We start from the raw sequence: 13,379 nt of genomic DNA, 5'->3' as shown, positions 1-13,379 counted from the left end.
TTGACTGAGGCTGGGTGTGCAGCTATGATCATATATACACATTCAGTGTTACAGAGAACAATAGAGATGACGTAGTTTGTTTCTATAGGTCCAGACGTTGGGTGGTTCCAGGGTAAACAGGTCATAGGCTGATTCAATCTAAGGAATCCAAAGGTGGGGGTCGTCTCTCCAGGGGGTCTGCTCCTTTCATAGCCAGCATCATACAAAGGTTTATTCTCTAATATCAATAACTAAAGTATGCAATGTGCGATCTCTTCGCCGACTGCACCGGACAGCTGCTGATGATTAGGGGATCAATATGATATCAGGCATGACACCTTTCCTATAACCTAAACCTTTAATAACACTAAAATGTACATATAATCATATTATATATATATATATATATATATATATATATATATATACTTATAATAAACCACATACTATCTGCTCATAAATTACAGTGTGACGGAACCAATATGAATATGAATTACATAAATAACTAAATGTTGTCATGCGAATGTGTGCGTGCGTATTTTACCGAGCGATCGCAATATGCCACGTGTAGCGTGGCATACTGAGTGCAATCGCCCAATAAGACAATATCAACCAATATACTTTCGTTCATCCAATTATACGACTTCGACAGTTCCACCCTTTGATAGTACAATAAACTATCACCTTAAAGATGTTGTATGCAGGATCTAAGTACCACGTTTCATTGTTATGTAATACAAGTCCCCCTTGGTGTATGACCACGCTGTTTGTAGATCTAAACAAGTTATCATAAGAGAGAGTCTTAATCCTCTAAACGACTTCTTCTTTTACTATAAACCGTACACTTCTGGAGCTTGAAGATAACCTTTTGTATGCCCTTCAAGGGTGCAATAAAACACTTAATACATTATTTGGAAAGGTACAAGGTACAGCAGGACATGTATCAGCTACACAGAATACTCTACTACAGTTCTTCAAGTTTAACAGGTTCATCTGTCCAACGCATGTCTTTAAGCTCAGAATACATTTAAACACTTCATGTTCATCAATAGCATCATCCTATGTCTATCAATAATGTCATATACAATCTCCTTCAGCTTGCGTTAATATACACACTTCTAATAATGTCATCAGTCCTTTTCATCAACACTTGTGGGCGGGCTATTGTCTGTTCGTTCTTCCCAGTCTCCCAATACTCAGATTTAACAGTGATCGGCTTGCAAAGCATTGGGAGACTTCAGACTAAGGGACCTAGGTGTCGTACTTTTTCCCCTAGTGACCTCCCACCTATAGTTCGGGTACCTCAAGAATATTTAGTGGAAAGAGAACTAATCCTACTTGATATAATCATTGAGGCACGTGTGAGCACGCCCAGCACTTTGTTTGGTCTAAAACCTTACCCTCCCAAGAATGATAATCATTCTCAAGGATGCCTGCTCAAGTCCGAATATTACTGGACTGGCATCGCTGGGTGTACCTCTTTTCTAACCATGGGGTCGCCGTACTTACGGACGTAATGCTACTCAGACAATAGCCCCTCGCACTTTCTCCAAGCTCTGAGGTTTCCAAATTTTCCTTTACCCCTGAATTGAATAGAGTAATTGGCTGGACCGATTATGCTACTAACTTCTCCTTCCTCCCCAATACCTCCTTATCATTACCTGAACCAGTCTCTGTCACCTGCTAATAATCAAAAGAATTAACCGTCCTGAGAAGAGAATGAAATGAGAGAACACAAAACAGGAAAAACTACAACTTCATGCTGGACAACAGTCTTAGCCTTTGGCTCAGGTGCTACTAACTGCATTCGAGACCTTCCAGAACAGACTCATGAGTGCCCTTGGACCCTTCTCTGAGTGTTGGCCCCTCTGCAGTGGGTGGAATGGGCACCAGTGTGTCTCTGCTACCCTTGAAGCCGTGATGCTGGTAGCCTACACCTGGTACCTGTCTGTCTAATAACCTGAGCCTAAGAAATTATTGCTCCACAACTTACTATCCCGATCCAACATCCTGACAGTTAGTGTGACTTTTCAGGAAACAGTGTTTTGGTAGTTCTTGGTTGCTGTCTCACTATTTACCTTCTCTCAAGGTCTAACCTAGCCTCCCAGTTACAATCTCATCTCACGAGGGATCAAGAACATTTCAAAAACTGACAGGTTAGGAGTCTGCCCAGGAGTGATCTTTTGGTAGCTGGAAAGGACTAGTGGCCGAAGCTATCAGTCACTTCAATCAAGTTCTAACTCTTATTCTATTCAATTCGTTCTACCGAGTGCCACTACTTTATGTTCACACTGGTTTATGGCTAATTGAAAGTATGTGATTTGTTACCACTACTCATGCATTATACCTCTATTATCAATAACATGAAAATCCCTATCATCTATTATAACTCTAGGACTATCACATTGAATAACAAAATCTTTGAGTATGACACAGTAATACATTAGACACATTTCAATACACCTTTACCCAGACATATTTCATTAGTACACCACTGTATACTTGAGGATCCTGCATGGTGGTAATTGGATGACGTGTATTTGTTTTACCTGGAGGAAAACCCATCAGCAGGAGGGATATGGGATGGCTCTATTGGTCTACCTTGTCCATCTCTCCAGAGTCCACCAGACACCTCACCACATCTCTTCACCTTCCAGACAGTTTATTCCTCAGGTAACACAAATCTTCATATATTAACCAATATGTGTATGTGTGCATGTTTGTGTGTGTGTGTTCACCTTTTAAAACTAAAACAATACAATGAAAAACAAAACAAAACATAGATTTGTTAGCTGTCACATAAAACCCTGCTGTCTATTTGACAGCTATGTTCGCCCTGGTGTGACAGCCATGTATGGTCATGTGTGTAAGTGTGGACTTTACTAGCAGCTACTTCAGTTGGTAACTGTGTCACTGTATAAAGTCCTCTATGTAGTGTCCTAATCATGTGCTGGTATTGCTATAAAACGATTTCTCAGTCACCTCAACATCGCCCCCTAGACTAGAAAAATGCTGAAGACCAATGTATATCAATCGATTTTCCCTCTGCCAACTCACATGTCATTCTCAGTACCTCACATTCAGCTACTTGACTAAGTGGGAAAGCCAAAGGGGTCTATTTCTATAACACTTTCTTCAAATATAACAGTATCCAGTACATGTCTGTCTAACAGTGAAAAAATATAAAACATGAAAATTCTACATTTTCTAGGGTTTCACATTATGTCGTATCTTGTGGTAAAAATCCTACTCCAATGTTCTATACAGAGATGCATATCTGTATGCCTAACTTCCAGCAATCTCCTATCCACCCTTTGTGCATCCATATAAAGGCACATTTTTGAACAGGAGGCACAAATCATAAAACAAAAAAAACAAAACAGATATGCAATCTATAAAACATGAATCGTATTTCCACAACAGAACCTTTCTGCTTAAAATCAGCAGTTTCTATACCCATGAAAACAAAACCCCTGACTGGTTCTGTAACCCATGTCAATCTAGTGTGTGTATCTCTGAACTTGTCTTATGTAAAAAAATAAAAATATGTCTTAGCCCCATTGTTGAGACTGTGTCTGATTTTATCTCTACCAGAGCAGAGAGAGAGAGAGAGAAAAAGAGAGAGAGAGAGAGAAAAAGAAAGATAGAGGGGTACTAGCATTTGTGTAAAGAATGAGAAATAAGAAAGCAATGAATAATGGGAATACAAAGATTTGAATTCAAACATACATGTAGAAAGGGAGATTTTACAGCACAAATGACAGCTGGATTGGACTCCATGGGGAAAATGGCTGTATTCATTCCACTAATCCCTTTAGCTATTTGCTAAACTATGACCCCTCCCCATACTTGACTAGGGGGTCTTAAACCAACCGTGCAATCCAGTGTCGTCCGTCATTTGTTCATTAAGAACTCTGTATCACATTGACTACATACCTTTTCAACGGATTTTCCTAACTTATGATAGAGAAATGAAAAATTTACTCTTAGTGATTCATATTTTCTCTAAAATACATAAAACTATATTTTGGAGCAAAGTATGTACATACTTCATTTTTGGATAATGATTCTCAGCCAAACAAATTATCATGAGTCACTGCAGCCTGAAACAAAGAGTGTTCTAATTGTCTATTTTTTTTTTTTAATTAGTCTTTCAAGAGTAATCTTTCTATTTCTCTATCTCACCCTTTTAAACACTGAGTCTATATTTCTTCTGTGTACCCTTTATCTGTAAGAGGGAAACAAGATAGTTATCTCAAAACAGCAAATAAAACAAACATTTCCATTCTTTACCATCAGCCAGCGATTTAGGAAAACAAACATGTGACAACATAAAACAAACAAACAAAATCAACAAAGATTACCTTTTAACTAAGTTTCTTTTTACATTTTGCACATTAATACTTACCACAGATTAACTCTAGAGTCGGCTATATTTCTCCCCCAAAATATTAGTTGTTACAGAGTGTGCAATCAATTGTAGGGGAACCTCTGAGAGAAGTGTACGCCTCCTTTGTGGATGTCTATGTGATTTCCAACCCAGGTATCCATTCTCTCTACACAGTTCCTACTCCTGTGTCCCTTCTTAAGGCAATAAAAACACGTCCTTGTCATGTCTGCACAATCTTTTGCTAGGTGTCCTATTTTATTGCATAGAAAACACTTGCTCAACTCATGTTGTTTCTTTTTCTTAACCCAGGTGTTATTACACTGTGGTCGTGTGTGCAATCCCTCTAATGCTGGGATACTCACCATCATTACCCTATCACTTAGTGTCTCTCTGTTTATTTATACTTTTATCATGTCCTATAACTGACTCCCTGAGAGCACTTACAGTGATTCCTTTCCAGTTTGGTAATGAAGTTTGCACCCTTCTTTTCAAGTTTTCCCTGAGGCCATCCATTAGAACTGAAACAGCAACCTCCCTGTAGTGTACATTATCCTTTATGTCGGGTACCCCAGTATGTTTGCCCATTGCTATTAGATCTCTGCAAAAATAGTCTGTTGCATTTTCACTATCTTTTTGCTTGATAGTAAAAATTTTACTCCAGTCCTCTATCACTGGAAAATATATGGCCAACTGTGTGATTATATGCCTAATATTGTCCTGATTATCATCCTCGGTTAAGGATTCATCCTCCTCCAACATACAATCCTTAATGAACTTTTGTATATCAGTATTGGGAGGAAGACAGGTCTTCAATAATACTCGCCAATCGTTATTAGTTGGCTCGTACACATAATATCTAATAAACTGCTGACATTTGGTCAAACCTTTCCTAGGTTTAGGGAAATCAGACAAAATTGAAAATGTTTCAGACCTAGTGCATGGATCATGCTTTGCTACATGTTTTAAAGGAACTTCATCATCTCTGTCCACCTTCCCATTGGGAACTGCTGTAGTGCAGACAGGATGTAAGTCTACCAAATCACTATGACTAGTTGCTGAAATTGCTGCTGCAGTACAATGGATGTCTTCTTCTGTGTTAACCTTTACATTATTCTCACCACTTTCAGCCGCTGCCCCTGCTGGTGGAACCGTTCCCTTTCCTTGTCCTGAAACATTACTTTTAACATTACTTAAAACAACATACAAGTTACTAGTTACAGTTTTCACATTTTTGGTATTGGCTGTACTATCCGCCCTGACCGAATTTGTCAGGGGCGTGCTTGCGCTCAGATCTCCACGCTTTGCAACGCACACTTCCGGAAAGCACACTTCCGGTACGCTCATTTCCGCTGTTTGCGCACTTTTCGCCACACTTACTTCCGCTGTGCATTTGCTGCTCTGCCACGTGTTACCTTCCATTTGCCACAATTTTAAACAGTCATCATGTTCAATTCTCGTTTTTGTTGATTTAATCAACCGCACTTTATCTCTAACATTATTTAACACCTCTGAATCAAGACTACCTATGTTTGGGAAAGGTTTCACACACTCCCGGGTCATCTTGACCCATTTGTCGCGGGATGCCGTTGCATACGCACCATATTTATTAAACATGAGAAATCTTGCTGAACTAACCGGCCATTCATTAGGCAGCACAACATCATCATCATCATCATCATTTATTTATATAGCGCCAACATATTCCGTAGCGCTTTACAATTGGGGACAAACGTTATAAACTAATAAACAAACTGGGTAAAACAGACAAAGAGGTGAGAAGGCCCTGCTCGCAAGCTTACAATCTATGGGACAATGGGAGATTGACACATGAGGTTAAGTATACATTTTGCATCTTGGCCCAGCCAGACTGCAAAGGTAGGGTGACTCATAAGCTAAATGATCCTGTCACACAATAATGTTGGTCCGGGGATAGTTGTCTTGTGTGAAATTGTGTAACATGAACTATCTCTAGCGTTTGCTTCGCATCCATTGTGAAAACAACCTATTTCTCAACGCTACGCAAAAAGACTTTTTACCTGTTCTCCTTTCAAACAGAACCTACTAGAGATTTTTATCCGTGGATGGTTTCACAGGCTACGCCCACACACCTCCTAACACAGAAATATCATTGCGGACTAAAGGGCTATCAGCTCCTCGATACCCTGGACTCTACCACAAAATCTGTTTTCACCATATACCCTGTATGCTACTTATTCAAATCACGTGTTTCTTCAATACACTGTATGCTACATAAAAATCCACATACTACCAATATCACTGCACCGTATGTTACATAAAAAATCCACTTACTACCTATTCCCACACCATATACAGCTTAGAATACTATATATTACCTATAACACCGTATGTTACATAAAAATCCACATACTACCATATCACTGCACCGTATACTTTGTATACTACTTATAACACCGTATGTTACATAAAAATCCACATACTACCATATTAAACTGCACCGTATGTTACATAAAAAATCCACATACTACCTATTAAAACTGCACCGTATGTTACATAAAAAATCCACATACTACCTATTAAATTGTTCTTATTTCAAACACAACCTTGCTCATCCAGTTTCCCTGGTCAGGCAGCAACCGATATCTCTGTCTTTTCAATAGTAAATCACCTCTTTGTCTGTCTTCAACAGTATGCAAATTCTTCCGTTATCTATCTCTTTTCAACAGTATGCAAACTCTTCTCTTATCTTTATGCATACCATTCACATACAACCTTTTGTTTTCTGCACAGAAAATAGATTTCCCAATCAATGGTAGTTTTACAGAGATATTAACAAATGCTTATATAACAGACTATGAACATATTAACACATATGTAGACTATGTTACATATATAACAGACTATGAACACGTGGTAACAATACCGGAAGTTCATACATGCTAAAAAGGAAGCACACATACACTAGGCAATGCAATACCCTTTAAAACGCAAAACGACAATAAAAAGAAATATTTTTCTTTCTTGTCCCTAGATTCAAATTAGCGTTCCTTCAGTCTATGCAACAACGGACATTCGGTTTCGCAACACAAAGTGAACCACAGGTCTTAAACACATTGCGTTCTTTCCTGTTATGCGACGTGTCCGTCAATCCACCCTTTGTTGAGGAACCAAATACCGTGAGCGTTGCATACCTGCCGATAACGTAACTCCTAAACTCACGAGCCCCCAAATTATTAAAGTAATTTTATCGTTTTCAAATAAGCATTGCCCAAGCGATTGTATTGTGTTTCTAACGCACAAAGTGATTTATTTTAGCAGATGTAAATAGTCAACAATTCAATACATTATTATATTATTATAAAGTACAGTACAGCCAATACCAAAAGATAAATACATACCAATGCTATCGCATGCGCTCGCTGCGCACCCACGAGACCCGGTGGACAGTATATCTGTTAGAATACTGTGTCAGAGTTGACTGAGGCTGGGTGTGCAGCTATGATCACATATACACATTCAGTGTTACAGAGAACAATAGAGATGACGTAGTTTGTTTCTATAGGTCCAGACGTTGGGTGGTTCCAGGGTAAACAGGTCATAGGCTGATTCAATCTAAGGAATCCAAAGGTGGGGGTCGTCTCTCCAGGGGGTCTGCTCCTTTAATAGCCAGCATCATACAAAGGTTTATTCTCTAATATCAATAACTAAAGTATGCTATGTGCGATCTCTTCGCCGACTGCACCGGACAGCTGCTGATGATTAGGGGATCAATATGATATCAGGCATGACACCTTTCCTATAACCTAAACCTTTAATAACACTAAAATGTACATATAATCCCTCATCTCCTCCCAGTCCTCCAACCCCCGCCGCCTCTTCGCTACCTTTAACACTCTCCTGTCTCCCCCTCCCTTCCTCCTTATCTGCCACTGACTTCACCTCCTTTTTCTCCTCTAAAATCGCGGCCATCAGACTTGAAATCTGATTATCTCCCGCTTGGACTACTGCAACCTTCTCCTTATCGGCCTCCCCCTCTCTCATCTTGCTCCCCTTAGATCTGTACTTAACGCCGCTGCTAGGCTTATTTTCCTCTCTCGCCGTTCCACCTCTGTATCCCCACTCTACCAAGCCCTTCACTGGCTTCCCTTCCCCTACAGAATCCTTTTCAAGCTCCTCACTCTGACTTTCAAGGCCCTCGCCAACTCCACTGCTCCCTACATCTCTAACCTTATCTCTATTCACACTCCCTCCCGCTCACTGCGATCGTCCAACGATCGTCGCCTCTCTTCCCCTCTGATTACCTCCTCTCACGCACGTATCCAAGACTTCTCCCGCGCCGCTCCCCTCCATTGGAACAAGCTCCCCCGCTCCATCAGAACTTCCCCTAATCTGTCCTCTTTCAAACGAACATTAAAAACCCACCTTTTCCTTAAAGCCTTCCAGTCTCATGCCTAAACTCCCACCGGTCGGCTACCTCTCTTTCTCATCCCTTCTTCCCTTCTCCCCCTTCCTCCCGTCTCTCCGTCTCATCCATGTGTCTGTCTGTCTTCCCCTCCCTTTAGATTGTTCGCTCCTTTGAGCAGGGCTCTACTACCTTCTGTTTCCATCACTTTTAACTGCGCTCTCCAGCTACTCAGCTCACCTCCTCTCAGTCCCTCTGCCCTCTGTCTCCTCTCGCTTCTCTCCGCTCCCCTCAGTGACTCTCAACCTGTCATCCGTGCCCACCCTCTTGGGCCATAGTTACCTGCCTGTACTCACTTTTCCCCTCCCTCCCTCTCTTTCATGCTGTGCCTGAGCCCCCAGAGTTATAGTGCTTACTGTTACTTGTACTGTGCTGTTTCACCTTGTACTGTGCCACTGTTTGTCCTTGTACGGCGCTACGGATACTTTGTGGCGCCCTATAAATAAAAATTAATAATAATAATAATAATAATAATAATCATAATATATATATATATATATATATATATATATATATATATATATATATAGAGACTAATAATAAACCACATACTATCTGCTCATAAATTACAGTGTGACGGAACCAATATGAATATGAATTACATAAATAACTAAATGTTGGCATGCGAGTGTGTGCGTGCGTATTTTACCGAGCGATCGCAATAGTGGCATACTGAGTGCAATCGCCCAATAAGACAATATCAACCAATATACTTTCGTTCATCCAATTATACGACTTCGACACTGTCTTTAAAGCATACTTGCCTACTCTCGTTGAAGGTCCGGGAGACTCCCGAATTTCGGGTAGTTCTCCCATACTCTCAGGAGAGCACGCCATCCTCCCGCGTCCTGCCCTGTTCCTAGTGAAGAGGAGAGGAGTAAAGCTGGCAAGTATGCTTTAAGGTCTTCCTGGACACATGGGCATTTTAATCAAGCATATTTAATGCATATTAATAAAGTCAGGTACACGCTCTGTGACACCGGGGTTCCAAAAAATAAAGTAAGCTAATAAACCTGTACACATGTCGCATCAATTTCAAAATTCCCTCTAGCCATCACAATCATTATCATCCAGCAAAATCTAATGGTGTTCTATGGGAATGATCATCTTGAACCTGTCAAAACACTATTGTACTATGCTGCACCATAGCTTTCAGACATGTTAATTTCATTACCTATACTTAAATGAGTGTTGTTTTTTTAATGCCCGTATGTAGATTGCCTAAACCTTATTACTGGGTAGATTCATTTAGAGTTAGGAGCATATCCAGGAAAAGTTTGCAAATTTGCAACCGCACAAACCATATTACAGTGATCTGACAGATCTAGTCCATGCTACTGATTTCTCTGTATAACTTATTTTGCATTCAGAGCAATTGATTGATTAGTGATAAGGATATCTCATCTTATATACATGTTTAACCCTCTACAAAACAACTTATACTCTGCAACTTATTACCTTAATACAGTGTTTTACAAAATAGGAGCACGTCACCTGACCCATTTAGGAACTGGCAGCATTAGATGTTTATAGATAAATTTAAGAGATACTTGTTGCTGCCTTTTTCTAAGTATTAAATGCTTTAACTTCTATAATTGCAGTAAATTATCTGAATCGAAGATGGCGTTTTTTGGGCTGATGCCATGTGGTGCCCATGTCCATCAGTGTGCCCATTTGCTCCGGGCAGCAGTGCACAGTGGTTCCTGCCGCAGCCTACACGTGACCAGCAGGTATGCCGCCAAGGAGTATTATGAAGTGGTGGTTGTCGGAGGTGGTGCAGGTGGGATCACCATGAGTGCCCGTATGAAGAGAAAGGTTGGAGCTGGTAAAGTTGCCATCATAGAGCCAAGTGAGGTACAATAAATCTGTGATATTACCATTTTATCCATTACTCTCTTCCTAAGAGTAAGTTTAGGGGTATTATAATAATATTGGGGGGGGGGGGGGGGGTGTGCATCACATTCAGCTAGTGATGTTTTAATTTAGTATTCATTCTTTTTTTGGTTTTATTATTTTCAATATACATGCTTCAAATGTAAAAAATAAAAAATATTTTCTAATCTTAAGAGTATTTTCACGCAGACACTTTTTGTGGTAGGTTTTAGTCGGTTGCCATGCCTGTTACCCGCAGGTATCTGCTGCTTGTAATGCCTCTCAAGAGACATCTTTAGAAAAACTCTTCTAAACACTACAGATGTTTTACCATCTTATCTGGAGTAATGGGGATAAAAAAATGCGTTTGCTGCATTTTGTATGCCAGATATTGCCACGCGGTTTATTTAAAACACCTCTTCCTGTTGAGCTGGGTGATGGGACAGGTAAACTGTGTTATTATGGAAAATGCTGCAGACTCTTCAAAAAGCCTTCAAATATGTCTGTGTGACCAATACCAAACTGCAAATTACCAATAGAGCAGTTGCGTATTGTAGCTAATTTTTTTTAACCCTTTCTGCATAGACACATTACTACCAGCCCATTTGGACTCTTGTTGGTGGCGGTGCCAAGAAACTGGCAAGCTCTGCTCGTCCTACTGCCAGCCTCATCCCATCCGGTGTCAAATGGATCAAATCGGAAGTGAAGGGTTTTGATCCCGACAAAAACTGTATTCGCATAGATGACGATAAAGAGGTACATTTATTTGAATAGAAGTGACACTTAGAGGGACATAAAAGAAATGCAAGGAGATATTCAGTAAACATTATAACATATAATGTAATTTTTGCCTATTAAGTTAACTACACAAAAAACGTCACTTTTATAGAATATATGTTATATGATTGTTGTTTACATATTTTTTCAGTACTCCACATGGAAAAAAAGTAGGAAATTGTCCTGTCTGCAGTAGAAAATTACTACAATACCGTTTATGTTTTAAAGGACATTATATGCCACAGGCTATATGTAAGTGAAGATGGATTCTGAGTTCCCTTGCCTTACAGGCACAGGAGACCTCTAGGAGGAAGCTACCAAGGAGAAAGCATGAGTCTAGTATATCTCTCCTGGGCTGAGGGAATATTGGGGGAATATTTTAGGACATACATAATGCACAAGACTCTATCATCATCATCATCATGAACATTTATTTATATAGCGCCAGCAAATTCCATAGCGCTTCACAATTGGGACTCTATGTCAAACATCCTTAAGATGAAGTATGACAGGTCCCCTTTAAGAAATAAAAAGGACCAAAATTACATCTTTACATCCTAAATAAGGACTTCATAGAATATGGTGTACAATTGTATAGTTATTCCATGAAATACAGAATACCGTCCCTAGAGATTCAGATTCAGGTAGCAGTCATGCTGCACAATGGGGAGCTCCATTGTTACAATGGCTGAGTGCTATTTGAGTAAAGTGTCCTGTGGTCTTGCTCATTGTGTGTTATATGTAGGTCACAGGTGGCCATAGCCCTCACTGAGGACCCCAGTTATAGTCAGGAGCAAAGCAACAAAAAAAAGGAGCAAATTTGCACCTTGGAAAACCATGTCGCACTGTAGGGGATCAAATTTGGAATGTGCCATAGATTTTGAGTCGGGAAGGGATGCCTCCTAGCTCATCTCAGTGTAAAAATAAAGCTGCCCAGTGTTTGTGTGCTGCATGCAAAAGCAGCATTTACACCCCTTGCGTTGCAGTATGGGTTGTCCAGGAGCAAATTTGCCACTTTTTTTTTGCTGTGCTTCTAACTGTAAATGAGTGCACATTGTTACCCACTGTCTTGCTTTGCTGTTAGTGTGCAGCTTATATGAGGTTGCTATCTAGATCATACTTGCCAACCTTTTCTATTTGGCATCCGGGAGATCATGGGGGGAGGTGGGTGTGTGGGGACGGGACTTGGCAAATTGCGTCATTTTGGCCCCGCCCCCTGTTATGAAATGCTGAAATTCATGGAACTACACAGCGGGGGCAGGGCTTAACGGGTGCGACTGCGTTATTTATCTCCGCCCCATGACGACCCGGGAGGATGCCTACTCTTCCGGGAGTCCTGGAGAACTCTCCGAAATTCGGAAGCCTCCTGGAAATTCCGGGAGAGTAGGCAATTACTTTCCTAAGTTCTCTCAGGCATTTACTCTTCCCTTCACAGTTTTTCCAGATGAGTGGGTTTAGCTGTATAAAACAAAGCACTAACTAATAGATACATGTATAATTATATGTTGTTGGTGAAGTGACTGGCCCAATTACTTCAGACATGGGAAAACCCACTGAGTGCATTCCTTGTATTTTTGCATTGTTTTCCTGACATTTATTCAAAGAAGCACTCTTCCTATTCCTATATCTTATTGCATTAAATCATTCCCAGAGCAGTGTGGCTCAACTGTAGTCAGGAACGTAAGCATCCCAGTAACATAATCACATCCAATTACTTACTGTATCTGGGGACATTCAATGAAGTTTTTACACTGACCTCTTAAATATACAGCTCCATCTGTACCAGCAAGACCTGGTTCCACCTTTTTCATCTTTCTTGGCACCATTGGAGCTGCCAGTATCAGCTGTGTCTGAGTGTTTCCTAGGGACAGCTTTGGAATGTCCCCAAGGTAGTAGTGTTACATCATAAATAGCTTCTGT

The 13,379-nt window shown here is 40.3% G+C and overlaps 1 protein-coding gene across 1 annotated transcript in view; it reads left to right on the top strand.

Moving 5' to 3' along the window:
- Positions 1-13,379, top strand: part of SQOR (sulfide quinone oxidoreductase) — a 53,765-nt gene that overhangs the window by 19,840 nt on the left and 20,546 nt on the right. The window contains exons 2-3 of the mRNA XM_075207950.1: positions 10,412-10,664; positions 11,268-11,438. Coding sequence (XP_075064051.1) covers positions 10,431-10,664; positions 11,268-11,438 — 405 coding nt within the window. The 5' untranslated portion in view covers positions 10,412-10,430. The remainder of the gene's footprint in view (positions 1-10,411; positions 10,665-11,267; positions 11,439-13,379) is intronic.

This window comes from Mixophyes fleayi, chromosome 4 (assembly GCF_038048845.1).
Source record: "Mixophyes fleayi isolate aMixFle1 chromosome 4, aMixFle1.hap1, whole genome shotgun sequence".
In the NCBI taxonomy this organism is placed as follows: domain Eukaryota; kingdom Metazoa; phylum Chordata; class Amphibia; order Anura; family Limnodynastidae; genus Mixophyes; species Mixophyes fleayi.
The sequence above is the reverse complement of the archived record's forward strand: the minus strand, read 5'-3'. Positions and strand labels throughout refer to the sequence as shown.